We start from the raw sequence: 24,598 nt of genomic DNA on the forward strand, positions 1-24,598 counted from the left end.
TCACTGCAAGGCATCCCAGGAGGACACAAGTCCAAATGCCTGCTCAAAGCAGCACTGGAGACAAAGCAAGAAGCTAGGCGGCTCAGTGCCTGAGCCCTGTTGCAACCCCAGCGAGATGCCCAGGCATGGAGAACCACCAAGATCTCTGCACACCTGGCTCCAACAGCTCATTTGCTCTCTGGGAGTCTCTGCAGGATCCAGAGCAGCTCCCGCAGTCTGCTTTTGCCAAGGACGACCTGGCTCAAAGCCAGTCTGTGCCTGCTGGGCTGGGAGGTGCCCGGAGTGCCGAGCAGGAGGCCCGGCTGAGGGGAGCAGGAGCAGGAGCTCAGCTGCTCTGTGTGAGCAGAACTTGCAGAGGAAAGAAACCATGCTGTTCGGGAGCAGGAGAGGCCGGGCAGTGTGGAGCCAGGCTGAAGAAAAGCTGGTCTGCCTTGGCCAGGAATGACCGAGCCCTGCTCACCTGCTTGGAGGGCAGCTCTGACAAGCACTACCCCGCAAGGCTCCTGCAGCGCTGCTGCTTCCCGCTCCTGCCACCCGCAGCCTGCGCTGCCTCCTGCTCCTCCAGTGCCCACGGGCACTGCCTCCCACACTGCCACCTCACACCCTGGCCTGGCTCCAGCTCCTGCACCTCTCACACTGGCTGCCCCCTCCTTCCACACCTCCCTCCCCCTTCACACACCGCAGCTCCAGCTCCTGGCACGTGCCTGCGCTCCTCTGGCTCTCACACTTGGGCTCAGCACACTCACGCTGCTGGGTGCTCCTAATGGAGCCCCTGCAGTTGTAGAACACAAGTCCTGTTTCACTGGGGAATCCTCCGTGGTCCCCAGGCCTTTCAGGAAACCTCTTCAGTGCCATGGCTACTCTGTAGGATGGAGCGCCATCCGGAATATTCACGTGCTCCAGCAATGGTGCTGAGGGTGCCACGAGCTTCACAGATGTTTCAGAGTTGTGGTGGCAGCAGGAACCAGCTGTGTCCTGAGCAGGCCAACCGCTAAAGGTTTTCCAAGAGAGACGGTGCCCACAGCACCCTGTGTCTCCTTCACTCCCAACACCCAGCCACCTCTAGCCAATACAGTGTCCCTTGGGAATACCTGCTTGGCCCTGATCCTGGATCACCCTACAAATGGTCACGGCAGCAAACAGACGAGGACGGAGAAAGCTCCCAGGTCTTTGAGCTGAGCACATGTGGAGCAGTCTGAGCCTCCTCTGCCCCTAGAGGAGGTGCCCTCCTGTGCCTGGGAAGCTGGGGATTGAGCTGCCTGCAGGGAAGGGAGGAAGACCTGTGTGCCCATAATACGCAGGGCCTCATGGGGGGAGCTGTGCCTATTGCTCCACAGCCACCCTGGACCACGCCAGGTGGCAGGGCCAGAGGGTGCCCAGAGAGCTCAAGCCCAGCAGGGTAAAAGTTGTTGGGAAAGCAGCACTGGTGAAAGAATGCTCTAGCAGAGGATGCTTTCAATTCATCAACCTCTGGGTTATGGTCCCAGCACTCTCCCGCTGCGCCACTCTGCTCCTGCCAGGTTTAACTGTCACCGCCCCCAGTCCGGCCTGATGCTGCCTGGCACTGCCGGCCCTTCCTCCCTCCCTTCCTCTCTGTCCATCCCTGGACACACTTTTGTCATTCCTAGATGTAGGAACCCACAGTGCCAAGAATATTTCTCTGCCTGTTTTTAAGGGTTCTTACCCCCCTGAACAACACTGTTTTAACCTCCAACCTTGGAAAAAATTACCAACGATCAGACAGGAACTAGAAAATACAGTGGTGTGAATTAGGTGATAGACTGCTATGTAAGATTGCCACAGGGTGAAAAATTTAGAGGTTTTAGGCTTATCTTTGTAGTAAGATAAGAGTAAAAAATATCAAAATGGAGGATTGTTGTTTTTCTCTAAACCTTCTTCTCTTTCTTCTACTACTCCATGTTCGGCAGTAAAAGTAGTTTGGAATGATTGGATAGAGAATTCCGCAGTTCCTGCCCATGTTACTGAATAATTGGTAGGAAAGTGAAAATAATGTACATTTTTAGTAACTATTGGTTAAATTATCTTTAAAAGGCCGTGTAAATCTTCATAATTAGACTTCACTCCTGCTTTCAGGGCTCTATGTTGTATCTGGGTCATGCTAGTGGCTCTGTTCCTCTGATAAGACTTAATAAACAACTATCCGGCAGCACTGAAACTCAAGGAAAAGTCTTGGTTTATCTTTGAAACTCCTTGCAAGGACTTTTAGAAAATTCTCTCCCATCAGGAGGGATTTGATTTATGGCACAGTTCAGTGTCACTAGACAGGTTAAGCTCTCTGAATGAACTCTTTACAGGATTTTAGACCCTTGCCAGTGATAACTGGTTCTGCCCAAACCCTCTGAAGTGTATAATTTTTTATACATTTAATACGGCAATCAAGAAAGAGCATCTATCCAGTGACTGGATTCTTCTGGTGGTGGTCTGACAGCATGCTGGCAAGTTGTCAAAAGTGTTTGTGCGGAATTATGCTCCTGTTTGCAAAATGCAGTCACAGCTTGCTGTAAACTGTCAATCCCAATGGCTGATGATATGGCTCCCATTTATGCTTTTGAAAATTGGACCAAATACTTAGCAGTGATGTTAAGAATATAGAGCAGTGCAATATGATACCAATTATGTAACCCTAAATATTGCAAGAAATAGTATAATAAATACTTGTCTTACAGACCTGGGTTTTTTTCCCTGCTTTTATCCAATTTATTCTAGAAATGGGTAATTTCTTTTGGTAGATATCTGCTTGTCTGCTGCTCATCTGAAGCACTTCCCATGATGGCATAGAAATTCAATTTAAAACACAGGCAAAAAACTAAGTGACATGAATTCAAGACTGAAATATTCAACATTGAATCAACTCCAGCAAAGTCAAGCTTTGTATCCTGGAAAAACAAGTCAAACAAGCGGTACAAAAGAAAGCTCTTGTACCAGCTGGAAAATGTCACAGAGAAAACCCTAGTGTTCTCCTATTGTGAAAGGTTTGACTTGCACCCACCTCCCTGACTGTGCCCCAGGCAGGTCTGATGCTGCTTCTGCTCTGTCCTGAGCTCTGGCTTTCTCATTTGTGTGAATTCTCTCATTTGTGTAAATTCTCTCATTCCTGTGCATGCAAATGTCTGGTGGCCTGGCTTTGCTGGGTGCCAGGCTCTCACCCAGTGCTCTCTCACTCCAGCTCCTCAGGAGGTCAGGACAGGGGAAAAAAATGAGATGAAAAACCTCATGGGTCAACATAAAGACAGGGAGATCATTGACCATCACAGGTAAACCTAAACCCCACTGATTTGGGGAAAAATTAACTTACTTCCTTGCCAATCAAAATAGATTGGATGGTGAAAAATAAAGACACAACTAAAACACCTTCCCCCAACCCTCCTTATTCTTCCCAGGCTCGACTTCACTCCTTCATATATACTTTACTCTTTCCATATCTTCTACCTCCTCCCAGCCCCAGGCTGTTCACAGGGTAAGAGGAATGGGGGGTTGCAGTCAATTCATAACAGTTTGCCTCTGCAGCTCTTTCCTCTTTACACTTTCCCCCTCCTGCTCCAGTGTGGGTCCCCTATGGGGGCTCAAATATCATAATCTCAGACATTACCTGTGCTGCAGTTTAAAGTTGTAACTTTTTTATTACTTAATGACCTACAGTAGTGGGAAAGCATTGCAAGAGATAAAAGTCACCCCAGCAGGAACAGGTTCAGACTCCCTACCCTGAGGCCAAGACTTACTTGAACAGCATTAATAGTTTATCAGGGTTTAAATGGGATCAGCATAGCAAGTGTTCCAAGGAATCCATCCCCTGCTTTTCTCCAGGTGATTTTCTTGTTTAAATCTTCAGTAGTAACTCAGAGCCAGCCTAAGAAGCTGATGCTGTGTGGAGCCTGTAGGAAGGGGACAACAGACTTCCTATACAACAGAGGGCTTCCAAGAAAGTAAGACATTGACCTATTGGAACAAGTCCAAAGGAGGCCACTAAGTTGATCCCTGGGCTGGAGCTCCTCTGCTCTGGAGACAAGCTGGGAGAGCTGGGGCTGTTCAAGCTGGAGTAGAGAAGACCCAGGGGAGTCCTTAGAGTCCCTTACAGTGCCTAAAGGAGCTATAGGAGAGCTTAAGAGGGACTTCAGATAATGGTCTGGAGTGACAGAACAAGGGGAGATTGTCTTTAGCTGAAGAAGATTAAGTTTATATTAGATACAAGGAAGAAATCCTTTACTATAAGGGTGGTGAAGTCCTCACACAGGTTGCCCAGAGAAGCTGTGGCTGCCCCATCCCTGGAAGTGTTCAAGGCCAGGTTGGATGGGGCTTGGAGCAACCTGGGATAGTGGAAGGTGTCCCTGCCCATGGCAGGTGGTGGCATGGGATGACCTTTAAGGTCCCTTCCCACCCAAACCAATCTGTGATTCTATGATTCAATGGTATTAGAAGTGACCAGCAACAAAGTTTTGTTGTCAGCATTGCTACCCTTTACCTATTGCTGTCTGTTTCTTTCTGAGCTGGTATAATCCTTCCACTTTGGAGGTATTCCTGTGTTCTGATTAAAATCAGAACTTAAAATGGCTACTTAAGAAGTAGCCATTTATATTTCAATTAATTGTTGACTATTAGTCGTCATTACAGAGAGCAATTACAGAGGAATTCCAAAAGAATGATTTACCTCATCCATGAGATAAATGTGAAGAAAATATCTATTTCTCTCCAGTGGTTGCAGATTAATCTTCACTAGGTAAAAGGTAGATTTATGCATTCCATACTTTCAAAGCCAGACATGATATGGTTGTTTTAATATTTAATTACACAGTTTGCATTGATTACCTCTATCTGAATGCCTCTTTCTTAGAGAAGGGCCTAAGATATTTTTTTAATGAATAACAAAATCACCAAGAAAGTATGGAGTCATAAAGGGAAAGATAAATAAATAAATCAGCAAAATGTGAGCAAATGAGGTGACTATTTGCTTGTTTCTTTCTCCCTAAATGATTGTAGAAAAACTAAGTATTTTATCCTAGCCTTTTTTTTCAGATGAGTATGTGGGTGTTTTGTTCATAGTGAATCAGGAGCTGTGGAGTCCCTCAAGACAGAGAGACCTTACAAATAGATCTGGATAGACCAGAGAGCTGGACAACCACCAACTGGATGACATACAACAACAATTCAGGGTTCTCCACCTGGAGCAAGGTAATCCTCGGGGATTCGAGTCTGGAGAGCAGTCCTGTGGAAAGAGATCTGGGGGTTGGGTTAATGGAATCTTGAGCATGATCCAGCAGTGCCCTGGCAGCCAGGAGGCATCTAAAGCTGTCAGAGAGCAGCCAAAAGGGGGACATGTAGATGGTGAAGGGTCTGGAGAAGCCACACAAGGGGTGGCTAAGAGCACTTGTCTTGTTCAGCCTGGAGGAGACTGAGAGCAGAGCTTGTGGCACTCTGCACCTTCCTCAAAGCGTGCAGTGGACAGGGAGGTGCTGATATCTGTGACCAGTGACAAGAGCCAAGGAAATGGCTGGAGTTGTGCCAGGGGAGGGTTAGGTCGGATATCAGGAAAAGGTTCTCCCCCCAGAGGGTGGTCAGGCACTGAGCAGGCTCCCCAGGTCATGGCACCAAGGCTGCCAGAGCTCCAGTAACAGCTAGACAATGCTCTAGTCATTTTAGGTCATTCAGCAAGGAGCAGGAGTGGGACTTGATAATCCTTATGGCTATCTTCTGACTTAAGATATTCTGTGATTCATTTTCAAAATGAACCTACCTCTGCTTCTTGAAAGGCCTTTTTTATTATTATTTGAAAATTGCTTTCCTTAAAGGGAAAAAATACACCGAAAATATTCTAATGATGCTAAAAAAATAAAAATAAAATGAAAACACTAATGCCAAGTTCAAAATAAAGTTTTTATTTTACCAGATATCCTTCCTCCACTGCTTTGCTTTTATTGTATTGGTTGTTTAAATCTGCTTTAGCTGGATCAGAACTTCCCACTACTCCTTGATGGAGTTTTTTAACTCACTGGGCAAAATAAAACCCTGGTCATGTATAGGAGAAGCGTCTATGAAGGATGTCTGGACTTCAGGTAGCTCTCTTGAAAGCTGTTTATTGCATAGGTGAAGTTACAGCATTTCAGGGAGTGGGTATCCAGAGCCAGCCCTACAGCTGCCAGCTCCAGCTGTAGGCATACCTGAAGCCGCTTTCTGTTCAAGTTACAAAGCATTCTAGACTTTTCTTTGCAGAGTATCTTAACACATAACAACCAATAAGCACCACACACAATACCTTTACATTTGCCTATAGCCTATCATAGCTACTACCATCACCATATTATAGTCATTATTATCCAATCACAAGAGTAAGTTACAATTTAAGCTTACAATGGGAAATTCTCAGACCTCTCTTCTTCTTGCTACATCGACATTTCTTGTTTGCCTGCAATATCTCTCTTTTTGGTAAAAACATGTTTTCTATTTACTTATGCTCTTCTTGAGACTTATTTACTTGGTGAAAAACATGTCTTTGTTTGTAGTCACATACCTTTGCCCTAATCATAAAAATCTCCTTCCAACTCATCTCCAACCTTTGCCTTCTCAGTTATTCAGTGCTCAGTGTTTCTGCAAAACATCTTTTACTCTATATCAAAACTTGCTTTCATTTCTATCTCATCCTCAGTTTCTACATTCAGAGATCTTTCTGCCAAGCCTACATACCTGTGAAACTTTCTTACCAAACTTTCATCCTCCCCAACAGTCACGTTCACAAAGGCAGTTAAAAGTGTATTCCTCTGGAAACCTCATAATACCTATTTATGAGCAATCACAAATGGCTCTCTAAAAGCAATAAATAAACATACATAAATCATGATCGTGGACATTGGTGTCAGTAAGGGTAGTTGGGTGCACAAATGGAACAAAGAATAGGAGCAGACTTCTTGGGCTGAGTTAAGGTATTATTCATGGACCTTCAGTAACAAAAATGCCTGTACAATCATCATTCACAGAGAAGGAGCAACATGTGGAGGCGATGCATCCTAGGCCCTCCTTGCTGTGGTATGCTCATGTTATTTTTCAGTCTACAAGTGATTCCATTTAACCCTTTTGCATTATCTAGGAATGATAAGTAAAAATTGTGTAAATTGCTACATTGAGTATGTGTGGGGCTGGGGATAAAATGGTAACTTTTATCACTCTATGGGAAATGAACATTATAAAATTACATTCCTATCAGGCTAATGGGCAAGAGACTGAGGGCAGAGATTGTCTACACTGAGATCACTATTCAACCAGCATTCTCTCTGGAGCACCCTCGCCTTTCTCAGACATACATGACCACACACAGAGTTGTCCCAGGGACTTCTAACCAGTGACTTGTATAGTGTGATGCCCAAAACTAGGCAAGAAAATAAAACTCTGTAGTCGACTTGGCTACAGAGCAGGCATTTGTTTATTCAGTGCCGGGAGTGAGGGGGATCTCTCAGCCAAAAACTCACTCAAATCTTCTTTAGTCTTTGGTTACATTTTATAAGTCCTTCTGTGCAACATCACAATTACAACATATCACTAGCATACTCATATTTACATAAAACTGTGTCATGCTTTTACAACAGTTTGTTGCTTCTGTGCATGCGTCAGTTCCTTCTGTGGTGGCCATCAGTCTTCTGGCAGTCTTTTGATGAAGGCTTCTGTAGTCTTCCTCATGTTTGAACTTTTTATCTCTGTCTTCAATGTATGCCCTGTGCTTTTTGTTTTTCAGTCTAACTTGTTTTAACTGATTTTGCAGTTTCCAAGTTCCATTAAAACTTGCTATCTTGCTTTTGATGGCGCATGCTATCTTGCTTGCTTTCCTATCTTGCTTGCTTTGCTATCTTGCTTGCTTTACCTGCACATCTTGTTACAATATTACTTGTGGTTAACCTTTTGTTACATACCACTTAGGTTTCAAGTGGAAACTTTACTTTCCTGACCCTACAGGAAATTCTCTGCCTGGTATACAGCTGTGGTACACTTGCCTGTTTTCCAAAAGTTTTATATTTTGATTTCACAAATTCACAATTTTTTTTTTTTCATTTTGGTAATCTCCTTCTGCTGATCAAATGGTAATGCAAAATCAAACTGAAAAAAATGAATTCAAGAACTAAATTTCTAGCAATATATTATTGAACATTTATTAGTAGAACAAAGGCATATCACAGCGCAGGAGCACTTATCATTACTGCTAGGGGCGTGGCTCCATTAATTTTACTGTGAACTTAAGTACTTCTTTAAACATAGTCCTTAAGTCCAGAAAGTAATTTACACTTCACTCAACTTTCCCCCCCTCCTGTCTCTGCCCCCTTGTGCCAGCACACGCCAGCACGCTGCCGCCTCGGTCCTCTGGATAGCTCCAGAATTGAAGGCAGGCACCCCGCTCCGGTGCCTCCTCAGTCTCCAACCTAATTTGTAGTTGACAGATTCTTTGGGAGGTGTGAGTTTTGATGAGATAACAGACTTCCTGGGATGCATGCGGTTCATCTTCTTTGTTTCTTTAAGATGTCTTGGTTTCTGCTGACTTTCGGCGGGGGAAGGCATGCAGACAATCAATGTGATTGCTAAAGCAAGCTTAATTTATTAGCAATACAGAGGCACTTATATAGTGTGAGAGTACATGCTTATCAGTTCTTTAATTAGTTTAAACTTTCAAAAGCGCATTCTTACTTCTACATAATTGGGTTAGATAAAAGACTACATTTGGCAAGCTTCTATTATTTATGTTTTGACTTGAGAGATCAAAGATCTTCCTCCCTTCTCATGGTCAGTACATTTTATCAGCACAGGACTGTACCTCCTTAAAACTCCCTTTCAGTTCTCAGGCCTGTTTCTCACGCAGGCATTTTCTCATGGAGGCATTTTCTTGTGTAGGCTTTTGCTTGCAGGCTTTTGCTTGTACAGTTCTTTTATTGATCTGGTTTTATCAATGATCCATGTTCCTGATCCTCCAACCATTCTCCAACAGGTTTCTACCTCTGTAGTTTCTCAATTCAAAAGACATTTATTACCATGTATTTATTACTACATTTCTTAACATATTACAACTATTTTGAAGTTACAATTTACCTTAATCTTGTTTCTACTTAACTACATTTTACCTTAACACAATTTCTACATAGTATTTTATTATCATTATATAATACTATTTTTACATAGTATATTATTATCACTTATAGATGTTAAAATCCTATATGCAAAAGACAATATTCATCATTCACTCATTTATCACAATACCGTGGTGACTGAATTTCTTCTATTGGAACTTTCCAGCATTCCCAACTTCCAGATTTCACCATTTCTGGTGCCTTTATTTAATTATCTGATGACAGTGACTAGGAGTTCAGTTATTACACTGGTAAGGAAAGTTCACCCTCAGCTTCAGTCCTCCACATATGTTTGGGTTATGTAGCTTTTGTTTATGTCTGTTACTCCACAGTGACTGTCTCAAAGATGCTAAAGAACTTCCTGGAAAAGGAAAAAAATGTTTTTCTCAATGGCATTTGTCTCGGTTTAGAGACAAATTTAAGAGAAAATGCTCTGGAATGAGTGTTTCCTCTAAAGAGAAGGGCTTCAGTAATCCCTTTTGCCAATGAGAAAAATGAATGCCAGTGGGTGAAAGTGAAAAAAACCTGTTTATTGACAATCCAAAGTGCCTGCACGGCACGGGAAAAAGAATTGAATAAATGCTAGATATTGAACTTTCAGAACCTTACCCACACACACCCACAGCAGAACCAAACAACTCAAAATGCCAGGGGAAGAAAACAAATACGACCGACCATGTGGCAAAAGGGGGGCAAAATGGTGGCCAGCCCCTGTGCCTCAGGGAAGGAAAAGAAAAAGAATTCATGCAGCAGCTCAGGGAAAAGAGATGGGAACCTGTTGAACTTCTGGCATTGGTCTCCTCCTCACAACAGATGAAGCTGGTAAATTTTGGTGTCCTTTCTCTTGTTGGTTGAGCTTTTCCCGAGGTCTTGGGCTGACTGGAGCGGCTCCCACAGGCTCCCATTGGTCCCGGTCAATCGTCTCAGTGATCTCAGCCCAAAACCAAGCCGCTACAGTTCAAGAAACAAAAACCAAAAAGCGCCAAAGGATTGCTGCTGCAGTCCAGGGAAAGGTGAAAAAAAAGAAACTCCTTGCTTAAGTTACCAAGAAAGAATGAGCTAGCTAAGCAACAAAGCAACCAAGCATGCCTGGGAGAGAGTCTTTGAACAAAGCCCACTCAGGCGCTCCGAGGCTTCTGCCCCTCCCCCGGACCCACCTTAAAGTTTGAGCAGCCATTTCTGGGCATAAAGCAGACAATCAGGAATAGCGTAGCATAATAAAATTACCCCAAGACAGCACTGTATCATTATTATGTTTTTCCTGTCACCTTGTGCAAAGTTTTTACACTTTCAGCAACGGGTTATGACCAATATGCATGTGACCATATGACCGCTGTGCAACCCTTTCCTTTGCAAAGACTGTACCCAGCTTGAATCTGGGGTGTGGGTGGTGGGATTTATCCTCGCATAAACACTATTCTACTTTTCAGTTTGAAAGGAATGAGATAGATTTGTCTTTACAAACAAAGTGTGGGTCTGGTGATAGGTAAAGATAGATACTGATAGATGAAAGAAGCAATGGGAAGAACCATAAATTCCATAGGAAAAGAAAAAGGAGGGTATACATTAGACGGGGTCTGTATTAGGCAATTCGGGAAGTCTGTACCTCTCAAGTACGTCAGCCAATGGAGAAAGAGAGAGGGAAATGTAGACAGGAAATTGGGATAAAAAGGGGGCTGCATCCTCTAACAATTTGGGAGACCCCAGGGGAATGCCCCATGGCCTTTCCCTTTATTTGAATAAAGTAACAGGAGATTCTTCTGTCTCCTTTTTGGACATAAACCTCTGGTGTTTGTAGATTAATTTACCTGGCAAGTTTAAGCCTCTGTGAGCCCAATGGAGTCAGTCATTTCAGCAGTGAATTTCCATTCTTATTGGATTTGTGCTGCACTAAGGCTTTAATCAACTTTGATAGGCTTTGATAGACCAGTTTCAATCCAATAGATCATCTTAACACCCACTTTCAACTTTCTTATTTATACTCTGAAAAACAAGACTGTGAAAGAGACAGTGAAAATTAAAAAGGAACATTTGGTTTTCAAATAATTTTCTGCATAAACCATAGAATCATAGAATTGTTTAGGTCGGAAATTACCTCTGAGATATTTGAGTTCACCTGTTCCCCCAGCACTGCCAAGGCCACTAATCCATGTCCCCAAGTGCCACATCCACATGGCTTTTAAATCCCTCCAGGAATTATGACTCCACCACTTTACTGGGCAGCTGTGCCAGGGCTGGACAACCCTTTCAGTGATGACTTAATTTAGTCCAAGTATGGAACCATCAGAACAGAAAGTTCTCGTAACAAAAATCAGTTCATTATGTTTGGCATCCCATGTATTCTAATTAACTTTAAACCAATACCTGGAGAGCTGCACAGAAGAATTCTTCCCAGCAGAAGAATCAAAGAATAAAAAGCATGTACAGATCTATTTATCATTAAAGTCACTGGGTATATTTTCCCATTTCGTTGTACTTGCTTGGGCTGGTACAGAGTTAAGTGTCTCACAGTAGCTCACACGGTCCAATGTTTGGATACATTGATGAAAAATAGTGTTGATAACACATTAGTATTGTAGTTATTATTGCTGAACTGTGCTTATACATTGTTTGCCCCACCAGTGAGTAGGGTGGGGGTGTGCAAGAAGATGGGAGGGGGAACAGCTGAGACACCAAAGGGATATTCCAAAGTTTTTGGGGGACTACCTTTGCTCAGAGACTGATTGGGCTTAGACCAACTGGTGATGAACAATTGGGAGTTTTTTACATCATTTGTTTTTCTTGATTTTGTTTTACTTTGAGTTGTTTTGTTTGCTTTCTTCCCCCTTTTTCCCTGATTAAAATATTTCCACTCAAATCTTTTTGCATTTTTACCCTTCCAATTCTGCCCCCCCCCCGCCCCATCCCACAAGGAGGGATCATTTTATGGAGCCAAAGTTTCATAAAAGGACTCAGGAAAATCTAATACTGCATGGCAGTGTGGTGTTTTATGTTAGGATACCTGGCTAACAGTTACTCAGTGATGAGAGGAACGGTGATGAGACACAGAGCACAACCAATCTCATTCATCTGACTCAGCCACCAAAAAACATAAAGGTGTTTCAGGATGTGAAACAATCTTCCAGATGCTATACAAGCTAAGGAGGACTGTGGCATAAAAGTTATTATGGGTGTGTGCACGTGGGGACAAATTTGGAGAACAAACAGGAAATTATTTCATACAGGATAGTTCTTATTGGGGCTGCTTGTAACTTAGGTATGCCCTCACCTTCCCAGGGACCAATGCGAGGCTGACCAGCCTGTAGTTCTCTGAGGCCTCTTACCCTTTTCAAAGACAGGAGTCTTTTGCTTTGTTTTAATCCTCAGGCATCTCTCCCAGTCACTATGATTATTCAAAGATTATTGAGAATGGCCTGACAATGACATCAGCCAGTGCCCTCAGCACTCATGGGTTCATGGGCAGGTTCATGGACAGGGGGATTGGAACTAGATAATCTTTAAGGTCCCTTCTGACCCAAACCATTCCATGCTTCTATAATTCTTTGATTCTATAATTTACCTATGTCTGTTATTCCCTGGCCATATCTTCTTTCACCAAGGATGCACCATTCTTACTCCAGTCTCCCTCTGATCTCTAGGGCCTGGGATTCCTGAAGCCTGGTCTTGCTAGCGAAGACCAAGGCAAAGGAGTCATTCAGTGTATCAGCCTTTTCCATGTCCTGCATCATCAGGTTTCCCAGCTCATTCACCAATGCGCTGTGTGTGCCTTTTGTCATGTGGATATGTACAGAAACCCTCCTTGTCTTTGACATCCCTGACCAGATGCAATTCCATTTGAGCTTTGGCTTTCATAACTGCATTTCGTAACATGCTCAGACAGAGCATGAAGATTTGAAAAATAATAATTCTTAATTAGTTTATGCACTTTTGTCCTGTAAACTGCCAACCAGATGCTTTAGGGAATATACCTATGTGGCCAACCAAAACACTTCCACCCACACCCAGGTGTGCGCAAACATGCATCACACACTGTAGGGGAGGATGATGGAGCAACTGTTCACAGCTATTGCAAAACAAACCAAAATCATTTCAATATGAAAGGAAACCGCAGGTGTTCATTGTTTTATTTTGACAAAAGAGCAAAAACTAGAACAACCAGTTGTACTTACAGAAATGCAGAGCTAGAGCAAGGCAAAACTAATTTTAGGGTTATGCTCACATAGCTTGGGAGCTTGCCAGGCCCAGCAGCATATGGGCTGGATGAGTTGAGCACAGGCATGTCCAACCACACAGCTGCAGCCCCTGACCTGTCAGGGACACTTCTGCCTGCCTGAATCCTCTACGTGGACCATTCCCCAAAAGAACCATGGCCTGGAGACAGCCCACACTGGAGCAGATTTATCCTGAAGGACTGCTGCCCCAGAGAGGACATACACTGGAGCAGGGGAAAAATGGAAGGAGGAAGAAACAGCGAAGACAAACTGTTACGAACTTACCACAATCCCCCACTGGTCAGTAAAGGGAGGAGATAAAACTTTCAGGAATGAATCATAGAATTCTTTAGGTTCCAAAGAACTTCTAAGATCTTCAAGTCCAACCATTAATCCAGCACTGCCAAGGTCACCAGTACGTCGTGCCCCCACCTGTCACATCCACACATCTTTTAAATCTCTCCAGGGATGGTGACTGCCCTGTGCAGCCTGTGCTAGTGCATGACAACCCTTTCAGTGAAGAATTTTTTGCTAATATCCAATCTAAAACTCCCCTGGCACAACTTGAGGCCAGTTGCTCTTCTCCTATTGCTTGATGCTTGGGAGCAGAGCCTGACCCCCACCTGGCTACAGTCTCACATCAGGGAGTTGTGGAGAGCAAGAATGTCCCCCCTGAGCCTCCTTTTCTCCAGGCCGAGCCCCCCTTAATTGTTCCTGGTGTTCCAGACCCTTCCACAGCTTCATTCTCTTCCCTGGACATGTTCCAGCCCCTCAATGTCTCTCTTGTCATGAGGGACCAAAAACTGACCCCAGGACTGGAGGTGTGGCCTCACCAGTACCCAAGGACACTCACTGGCCTGGTCCTGCTGGACACACTGTAGCTGGTACAGACCAGGTGCCATTGGCCTTCTTGCCCACCCGGACACACCTGGGCTCATGTTCATCTGCTGTCAGCCAGCATCCCCAAGTCCTTCTTCTCCAGGCACTTTCCAACCACTCTGCCCCAGCCGGGAGTGTTCCAAGGCACTTGGTGTGACATAAGCACAGGACCCAGCATTTGTCTTGTTGAGCCTCAAACCACTGGCCTCAGCCCATCAATCCAGCCTGTCCAGATCCCTCTGCAGAGCCTTCCTGTCCTCCAGCAGATCCACACTCCCCCCAATTTTGCCTGCAGATTTACTGAAGGCGCACTCCATCCCCTTGTCCAGATCATCAATAAAAATACCATGAAATGGAGCCCAGGAAAAAAGGGAATGTAGGGGGAAGGTGATGTAGTTTTGGTTTTGTTTCTCACCGTCCAATTTATTTTGATTGGCAAGGAAGTAAGTTAATTTTTCCCCAAATCAGTCTGGTTTGCCTACATGGTAATCAGTCAATGATCTCCCTGTCTTTATGTTGACCCAGAGGTTTTTCATCTCATTTTTTCCCCCCTGTCCTGTCCTCCTGAGGAGCTGGAGTGAGAGAGCACTGGGTGAGAGCCTGGCACCCAGCAAAGTCAGGCCACCAGACATTTGCATGCACAGGAATGAGAGAATTTACACAAATGAGAGAATTCACACAAATGAGAAAGCCAGAGCTCAGGACAGAGCAGAAGCAGCATCAGACCTGCCTGGAGCACAGTCAGGGAGGTGGGTGCAAGTCAAACCTTTCACAATAGGAGAACACTAGGGTTTTCTCTGTGACGTTTTCCAGCTGTGATGCACTGGTACAAGAGCTTTCTTTTGTACCGCTTGTTTGACTTGTTTTTCCAGGATACAAAGCTTGACTTTGCTGGAGTTGATTCAATGTTGAATATTTCAGTCTTGAATTCATGTCACTTAGTTTTTTGCCTGTGTTTTAAACTGAATTTCTATGCCATCATGGGAAGTGCTTCAGATGAGCAGCAGACAAGCAGACATCTACCAAAAGAAATTTCCCATTTCCAGAATAAATTGGACAAAAGGAGGAAAAAAAACCAGGTCTGTAAGACAAGTATTTATTATACTATTTCTTGCCATATTTAGCTAAGATTAGTAAGCTGTAAGAAAAAGCATTAAAGAATATCCTATTATTACTCTTAACAATTATATCACTTACAACTCAACATGCATAAGGAATAAGGGAATTTTGCCTATCCTACACTTAGACTGCTAGTATGTTCTAAAACTGTTGATAAAAAAAAGATTAAGTAACATACGATTTCATCATACCAACAAGTTGCTGTCTGGAGACCGGATCCTACTGGGAGCATATGAAAATTCAAATAGCCCCACCAGTTTCCTATGGAGCCTTTGGAATCAGAGAAGAGATGCTTCCTCTTAGAGAGGAAAATGAAGGGAGTTGGGGTTTTTTTCTTTCATTCTCTTTATTCATAATTTCTCTTCCTCTCTGCCTTTAGAATTATTGCTCCTTGAAGAGGAGCAATTATTTCTCCTCTTGAAGACAGAGACAAAACTCCACCACTTTTTGTAACAGAAGGTAATATTTAATTTTCCGTTCCTTATTCTTAGTTGGTTCCTAAGGCAAAACCAAAACACATATGTGTTTCCATGGTTTATTTTTCTGATTGGAGCCTGGAGCTGCTATTAGATTCTACAAGAGAAATCTATTCCGCCTTTAAGCACCAGCAATATGGATTTTTACATCTGAATTACTCACTCGTCCAAAAGCAACAGAAACATCTCTGGCATCAGTATGTTATTTTCAGTGTTTATGATGGAAAAACTTTAATTATACTGACAGTACACTTGCTTATTTCTATTGTCTATAGAAAACTTTGGCAACTTTAGCTACTTATTTTGCTGATAAATGTGTGGAACAAATGAATCACAGTGTCTATACTTTCTCCTCATTTTCTATTTTGTCATTGTTAAGGAAAAGAAAAAGGCATTTTCAGAAATCCTGAAAACCCAGATTCCAAAATCTCAAGCTGTTTTATCGTTATTAATGATGCAGTATAGCTGCTGTGTAGGAAGCAAGAGTTCTCCTTCATCTGGATAGAAGCCAAATCCCACTGGACATACAGATATTTTCATGAGAGTCCAAGCAATTTATTTTCATTATTTGTTTGGAACTTTTGTTGCATATATATATATTTTTATCTCATACATGTGAACCCTGTAAGAAAATGTTAATCCTTAGTTCTCTTAGAGTAAAACTAAACTCCAGGTCTTGTGGGCCACATTATCTTAATCCCAATGGTGTAAATATAGAAAAAGTTATGGTTCTATTATTGTCTTTCTGTATCTTTCAAAAATCAGCCAAGTATATTTTGGCTAAAACAGTCCAGGAAGTTTCCCAGACAAATAATTCTCTTAGCAGATCTGATGAGATGGCAAATTCCCAGAAAAAGGCAGCAAGGTGTAGATGCTGGTGACCACTTTTATGTGGGCAGCTGTGTCTATGCTGAGCATCTTTTTATTCCCCAGAGCTTATCTTATATAAAAACTCAGAATATGGATTTTATATGATTTGACAAAACAAACAACCAAACACCTCTAGCAGCCTAAACTTGTTTAGGTTTGGATTTTACTTTTGCAGGGTTAAAATGAAATGATATATGTAGGTCACTTCTGCTAGAGTCAACCCAGCAGGTAGAAAGCCACAGGATCTCCATATCATCTGGCCCGAGAAATTAAATTAATTTCAATTCCAGGTATCCAAAAATCTAGTATTTGCATATTGCATACTCACTTCATTAATAATTATACCACCGATCCTTGCATCTTTGAACATCCATGTTAGAAGGAAAGAAATTCTGCATCTGTCTTATGGTATCTTTCTCATCATTAAATATGAAGTGAAGATATGTATCCAAGATATGAAGATATCTAAGCTCCCGCTTAGATGTCTGTAGACATTTAGATGCTGAAGTTAACTGAGAGGAATCCAGCCCATCCAAAGTGAAATTCTGCTGTCTCATCAAAGATACTTCTGTCACTCTAAGGTGAGCTGCCCTTTGGTGGCATCAATATCTTTCTGTATAAAATGAACACAGAATGGTCATTTGAAATTTGTATGTCTGTCTTCTGTTCACCTAATTTCAGGAAGACAAATCCCAGCCTGTTACTGTTAAAGATGATCTTGAACAGGTTCTCCAGCTGAGATTTTTTTCACAGAGGTCACTGTCATATCCAGCCCAAGTTTCATGACGTGTTTTAAACCTCATTTTGCTGCCCATTTTGCATTTTAGTCCACAAGTCTGTCCCCAGCTGCTAATCCTTTTGTAGTGTGGTCTGCTTTTTTCCCTTTTGGGATGAGACCTGTTGAGGAAATGAAGCCGGGTAACCAAACCAACACTATTCACTTCTTACTTTTGTATTACCAGGGGCCTAGGCCCTACGGTATATCACCGTGTCCCGCAGCCATAGGGAGGAGGAGGAGAGAAGATCCAGCAGGCAGGAATTGTGCAGCAAGATTGATTTATTTAATGATTATACAAACTCTTTTATAGATTTTTTAGAGGGATTCCTTGTGGAACAGGGGCATATGATCCCCCAGGAGACTCTGGGCAACCCAGGGCTGCTGCAGAAGCACCCTTGCAGGGGCCTCAGACTGCAGATAGGTCAGAAAGACACCTGGCAGCAGGCAGCCTTGAACAGCCTTGGGAAAAGATATACACTGGTCGGCTCCCCCACTGCTTAGAGGCTGTCCCGTGGGAATAAGGCGTGAATCATCTTTGTAAAGTAGATATAAGGGTAGGTAAACAATAAAGGAGCACGATGCTCAAATCATATCGGTGTTCATATCGTGACTTCGGCCGGCTCCCCTGCACTCAGAACCCCCCCTCCCCCCCGCTAAAGACTTTTTTCTTCATAGTCTAATTGGACAAGGATCAGCCACCCCTTGGGGGTGACTGGCTAAAATCCTAAAACATCCATTGTCAAAATATTTTTCTACTGTACCATAAACAAGACTTTTCAAGGTTGCAGGTGGTTTGGTTGTTTACATAACTGCTACCTCTTCTGTGAGAGAAAAAAGTCTCTCACGGACTTAGAAACTAGCAAGAAAATCCTTGCTAGTAGCATTTTTGTATCTACACTTTTGGGGTTTGCCTTTCATGGCAAGACGCCGGTCCAGCTCTTCACGCTGATTTGCATCACATTTGTGGCCACCTTGATAGGGAACTCTCTAACTGTTGTGATCACAACCACTGACTCTGTCCTACACATGCTCATGTGAACCTTGCCTTGACAGATCTGCTACAGGCTGAGCATTATCCCCAAGATGCTCATGATTCTGCTGGTGGAGGAAAAAATTATTTCCTTCAGAGCTTGTGCATTGTGAGTTGTAGCTCATCTGCGTTGTCCTTTTTCTCACTTGAAAGTGTTTCCTCTGGGGTGCAATGGCTTATGACGGGCAAGTGGCAATATGTCATCCTTTGCAATATGCCACCATGATGAATAGGGATCGCTGCGTCAGGATGACCCTTGGGTCTTGGCTGTCTGGTGCCCCTGTGGCTTTGTGCTTCACCATATGGTTGTTCTCTCTGCCCCTCTGTGGGAGAAACATGGTCAATCATTTCTTTTGTGATGTTTTCCCTGTGTTAACGTTGCTGTGTGCAGACACAGCCTTGTTTGAACTACTGATTGTTATTGCTGTTGTCATAATAGTGATGATTCCTTTTTCTCTGATAGCCATCTCTTACCTTCGCATTATCCATGCTGTTCTTCAGATACCATCAGCTGTGGGCCAGAGACAAACCTTTTCCACGTGTGCAGCTCACCTGTTGGTGGTGGCTCTTTTGTACAGCACAGCTGGCATCATCCACCTGCAACCCAAGGCCAGCATGAAGAAAATGGTTTCCCTGTCCTATGCAGTTATCACCCCAATGCTCAACCCTATCATCTACTGTAGGGTATGCCCAGCCACTGCCCTGGAAGGACGTCTGCTGAGATGAGGAGATTGAGCAATCTCCCAGCAGGACCCCCTCCAGGAAGGCAGCTAACTTTGCAGTTATGGCGAGAAGAAGACAGACCCAGAATCCTCTGGGAGACCCTATGCAGATCTTTTGTAACCCATTGGCCTTTACCCTCTGACACCCACCCCCTGTATCCCTATAAGAGCTAGCCCTCTGCCCCTGCAACTGAGAGAGCACATCCCAAGTCTCCCCTTCGCTTGGAGTACAGACCAGCAATAAAGCTACTTCATGCAGAACCAGCTACACGGGCCTCTCTCCTCTCCCTGGTCTGGCTGCCTGCGAGGCTGCCCTGCAGAGCTGAGCTGAAATCACGAGCTGACAATCACTAAAGCGCTGACAGCTTCTGCATGGGCCCTCCTGCCAGCAGCTGAGGGAAGACACCGGGCCTCAGGAAGGCGATTCCTTTTGGGACCATCTCTCCGGACTGGTCACAGCTTCCTCGGTCAGAGCTACTGACCCCTCACCAGCTGCCACAACTATCTATAGCTTGAGGAATCAGGAATTCCAGCAAAACCTGAAGAGATGCACTGATGAGTGGTTCCTTAGGTAGCAGGTGGCTGTTTTTCCACTGTCCAGGTGATGGATTCCTTGTAGCTGCACAGAACATGAGAGTTCCCCTTGTAAAAAAGTTAAATAAAATCTAAGAATTAAGTGAAATTCCTTTCAAAGAGACATCTGCTATTTTAGCAATCCTTTGCTCTTAAATCCATAAAATATCTGACCTCTTTTTACTCAGCATGTTAGAATACAGTATAGCTGTACCTCTGACATTGCAAACAAATGAGTAGACCTGAATCAGTGTAGGAACACTACAAAAGAGTATTATGAAATTCTTATCCTCCCCCACCAATCATTATACTTTTATCTCCCTAAGTACGTAAAATCTCTGGCATGGGAATAAGAAGTTTGTTTTCCTCTCTGTCAAAGCAAAAGGGATAACCTGGAACTCCCTCCACCACCATCTCCACCCCCAAAAAGCCCTCAAAAAACTCAGGAATGAGTTTAGAAACAAGCTGAAACCTTATGATTGGAGGGAAGATGTGTCTCCTGTGTGTCCTTCCTACTGATGTGAGAGACTGGGTCCAAGTCTAGACTTCATCTCATTTTTTTCCTCTCAGAGCAAAGACTTCTTGCACAAAGTAGTAACTTGCTCAGTTCAAACTGGAAAAGGTAAAGTGAAACATTGCCAGATACCTGCAGTAGCTTTGTTCAATTTTTACCCCTCTCATGTAGACTAAAAGCAAGCTGTGGGAGGGGAGTGTTCATAACTCACTGAACCTGATATTTCTGACTGATCCTTCTCCTGGCTTGCCAGATGGAGAGTTCAGGAAAGCAAAATGTGACCTGTCTTTATTTTCCCTCTGCTTATTTCAGTGCCAGTTCTGGTCTTGCTTGTATCTGAGCAGCATTTTCTCTTCCAGTTTGTGTGACTAAAACCTATTTTACTGTCTCTTAGACTAGAAGTAATAAAGACACCGTACTACAAACACAAAAAAACACTATGTATTTTCTGTGTATTGGGTGTACAGGGTGAGGTTTTGGTAGGTGGGACCAGCAGCTCATGGAAATCTCACATTAGAGCAGGTTCATCCTGAAGGATTGCAGACCCAGAGGGACACTGGAGCAGGAGGGGGAAAATGTGGAGAGGAACAAGCTGCAGAGGCAAACGGTTATGAACAGACTGCAACCCCCCATTCCTCTTACACCCTGCACAGCCTGGGGCTGGGAGGAGGTAGAAGATTTGGGACTGAAGGAGGGAAGTTGAGCCTGAGAAGAATAAGGAGGATGAACCCCCCGAGCCATCCATAAAAAGTCTGGTGGAAACGATCTCTTGTATCTTTTTGAGAGACTGCCTTGCCTCTCTTGTCAGGGATCTAGGGGATGCTGGACCGCCTTCCCCTTTTAACAGGTTTGCAATAGGAGCTACATCTTCTGTGGTGAGTCCTAACCAGGACCTTAAATAATTCAGTGTCCCACAGATCTGTTGCACTTCCTCTAGTGTTTTTGGGTTATTATTAATGGTGACGGGTGTTGGGGTGAAAGAGGTTTCTGTGATTTTGAGTCTGAGGTATTTCCAAGGGCTTGTTCTCTGCATTTTTTCTGGTCGTAATTCAAAGCCCTTGGCCTCTAGGGCCTCAACCACCATGTTAAGTGTCTGCTCAAGATACTGACTATTGGGAGTACATACCAGCACATCATCCATGTAATGTAGGATGATGGCTTTCTCTGCTTTGACATGGATGGGAGATAGAATTTTAGCAATATACTCTTGGCAGAGAGTTGGGGAATTTTTCATACCTTGGGGAAGCACAAGCCAATGGTAACATTCCATGGGAGTTTCACGATTAATAGAGGGCACAGAAAATGCAAATCGAGGGGTGGAGTGGAATATGAAAGAAGCAATCTTTAATATCAAGAACAGCTAAATGCCAATGTTGTGGGAGCATTGAAGGTGATGGCATACCTGGTTGAAGGGGTCCCATGTCTTCAATAACCTTACTGATTTCTCTAAGATCTTGGAGGAGCCTATATTTGTTCGTTCCTGGTTTTTTTATTACAAACGTAATAAAAAAAGTGTATTCCAGGGGCTATTAGTTGGTACAATATTCCCTTTAGCCAGTTGTTCAGCTACTAAAGTTTTGAGTGCCTCTAAGTTTTCTTCTTTTAGCGACCACTGGTTAACCCACACTGGTTCATCTGTTTTCCAAGTTAGCTTTTGTGGTTGGCACTCAGCTCCAGCAGCCGCAAGGGAAAATTTTGATGTCTAGGGGTGATATCAATTTTTGTTCCCCACTCAGACATGGCATCCTTTCCTCACAGGGTGAATTTGGTGTCCAGGACATATGGACGAAGTGTCGCTATTTGTCCTTCAGGACCTTCAATCTGAATGGTGTTTTTGGATTGCTTCATCATTTGGGTACCTCCAATCCCTTGTGTGATACCCTGAGACTGCAATTCCCTTTGTGCAGGCCACTTATCAAATGGAATGACAGACACATCAGCACCATGATACTGATTTTATGTGATCCGTGATGGAGCTTACATTCTACTACAGGTTTATCGTTTCCCAAAACCTCAGTCCAAAGATGGCTGGGATATGACCATCTGTGGGCAGGTATTTGGGCAGTGGAATGGCCTGTGCAAGGACTTGACCCTTTGGCATAAAGTACGGTGGATATATACATTGTACAATTAGGTTAGAACACCCGTTCTGATCCACTTTCATGAGTGTGGGTGTAACCTCTATCCCAGCAGGTGTTTCCCGCGTGTCCCCAATAACAAAAAGCTATGTAAAGTCTTGCATGTGGTCCACGTTCTGGAATGAGATGGGTATTACAGTCTGGTTGTTGTTGTTGAAATGGTGTGTTTCATCACAGGTTACCTTAAATCTGAGTCCAGAAGTCCAAGTTGCTTTGTCTGCAGCTCTCTTTTTGTCTGAACATGGAACTGTGACGCGTTGAGTCGCTAGTTTCCCTGCTGTTGACCTGGGGAAACAGTCTTTGGAGAGTTTTTATCAGCAGTTATAATCGCTCTGCAATTGTGAGCAACATGTCCCTTTTTCTGACAACGATAGCATATAAGGTTACCTCAAGATTGAGTTTCCCCTGTACCCATAGATTCTCCACAACCTCCCCCACCATCCCCACTTTTTTCAAAAAGGGAACAGCTGTGTTCAGCTGCACCTTCTTTGTACAGACTTCAAGGATGGTTTCAACAGTCGGGGTTGGGCGCAGAGGAAGACTCAGAATGACTTGTTTGCAAGCATCATTCATATTCACTTGGAGCAGTTCGAGTAGGAGCGCTTGTTGGAGGTCAGGATTAGAGATCTGGGAAAAGATAGCTTCGCGCAAACAGTTATAAAAGTGAATAATATTTTCATTTGGCAATTGTTTGATGTTGGTATAATGAGATGCAGGAGTCTGAGATGGTAGTAATGTTAAGGCCTTTTCAGCAGCACGTGTGATTTCAGTAAGAACTGGACGAGGGATAAGCATTGCTTGTTTTTGAGGATTTGCCATATTGTCACCAGATAAAAGGTCTAATGTGATATAATTGTTGTCAAAGTCCAGGTAATTATGTGGAGTTTGCCACAAAATTTGCAATAAATCAGATAAAATTATTTTCCATTGTTGTTTCCACAACACAAAATCCCCAGGTGTGAGAAGAGTTCGCATTATTGTAATTAGATCATGAGGTGCAAGTAAGTGAGTTGCAAAAGTAGCACTTAAAAGGCTCTTAAAATAGTTACTATGCATCCCAAACTCCTTAATTGCCTTGCACAAATCCTTACTATTGGAATAAGGGTGTCCAGCCAGGTTTCTCTCCTGTGCTAGTACAAGAGAGTGTAGTAGTAGCAGCAGGAGTTACTTCCGGGTAGCCATGGGTTGCCGGATTGAAGGGGGGAGTCACATGACTGTGGGATTCTGGGGCAGGACAATGGGAAGCAGGGGCAGGGAGTGGAGGGGCGGGGGGGGAGTGGAGGCGGGGATGTGGTGGGAGGAGGGGAGGGGTTGGGGGTGGGGTTGTGAGAGGCAGGGGCGGTACTTGAGTCATGGGTGGGTACAGAGGGAGGGGTGAAATGCAACGCTGTGGGGGCAGGGTTGAGGGCGGGGACAGGTTCCAACACAGGAGGGGGAGGGGATGGGGACAAGAAGGGATTTGTGGGATGGGGAGAAAGGGATTGTGGGAGGTGTAGTTTGGAGAGGAAGAAATGTTGCATCCGCCATTATTGGAGACAAACTCGGAGAAAAGGGGTTGGGGGGAGGGGTTTTTTACGGAATGCGAGCACATGGCAATGGCTGTTCCTGGGAACAAAGAGGTCAGGGGAGAAGGGGTTTTTACGCGCGCTTAAAACATGAGAGCTAGAAACTGGGGAAAAGGGAGTGGAGAAGAGGTTTTGGAAAGGTCCTGGGACGGGCTCCGGATTCCTGTCCAAGGCAGGGTGCTGAGGAAACACAGGTGAGCCAGGAGGACGATAGCTCTCCTGTGCTAAAAAGCAGTCTGCTCTAGGTGTGTTTTCCAGCGTAGGGGAAGAGGGGTCAGGGACACAGGGGCTGGAAGAGTGTGTAAGGGAATTAAAAGAGGGTTTTTGCAGTGGCTTTTCATGTACTGTTTTTTTCTCCGGCAAAGTATAACTTAGTAACAGGAGAGGAAAAAATTTTGAAACTGTTTCATCTCCTGATCCTCTGAGAGAGGAGAGTTTTCTCCCCACCTTATCCCAAAATTCAGAAGAGCTCATATCCTCGGAGGTCAGATTAGGAAAGTACTGGAAAAGCCATTGTACAAAAGATTGAACTAGATTTTTAGGGTATTTATGCCCAGTACAAGAAAGGTAGCTTTGAACTTGGTAGTATATTTCTCTATGGTGTGCA

General features: G+C 43.8%; 1 protein-coding gene across 1 annotated transcript; it reads left to right on the top strand.

Annotated features, from left to right (window-relative positions):
- Nucleotides 1-125: 125 nt before the first annotated feature.
- Nucleotides 126-23,023, top strand: LOC125330887 (olfactory receptor 10A7-like). The gene is given in 4 exon segments (XM_048314634.1): nucleotides 126-338; nucleotides 18,503-18,595; nucleotides 18,633-19,158; nucleotides 22,923-23,023. Coding segments are annotated over 4 exon segments (933 nt in total).
- Nucleotides 23,024-24,598: the final 1,575 nt, after the last annotated feature.

This window comes from Corvus hawaiiensis, chromosome 10, assembly GCF_020740725.1.
Source record: "Corvus hawaiiensis isolate bCorHaw1 chromosome 10, bCorHaw1.pri.cur, whole genome shotgun sequence".
In the NCBI taxonomy this organism is placed as follows: Eukaryota; Metazoa; Chordata; class Aves; order Passeriformes; family Corvidae; genus Corvus; species Corvus hawaiiensis.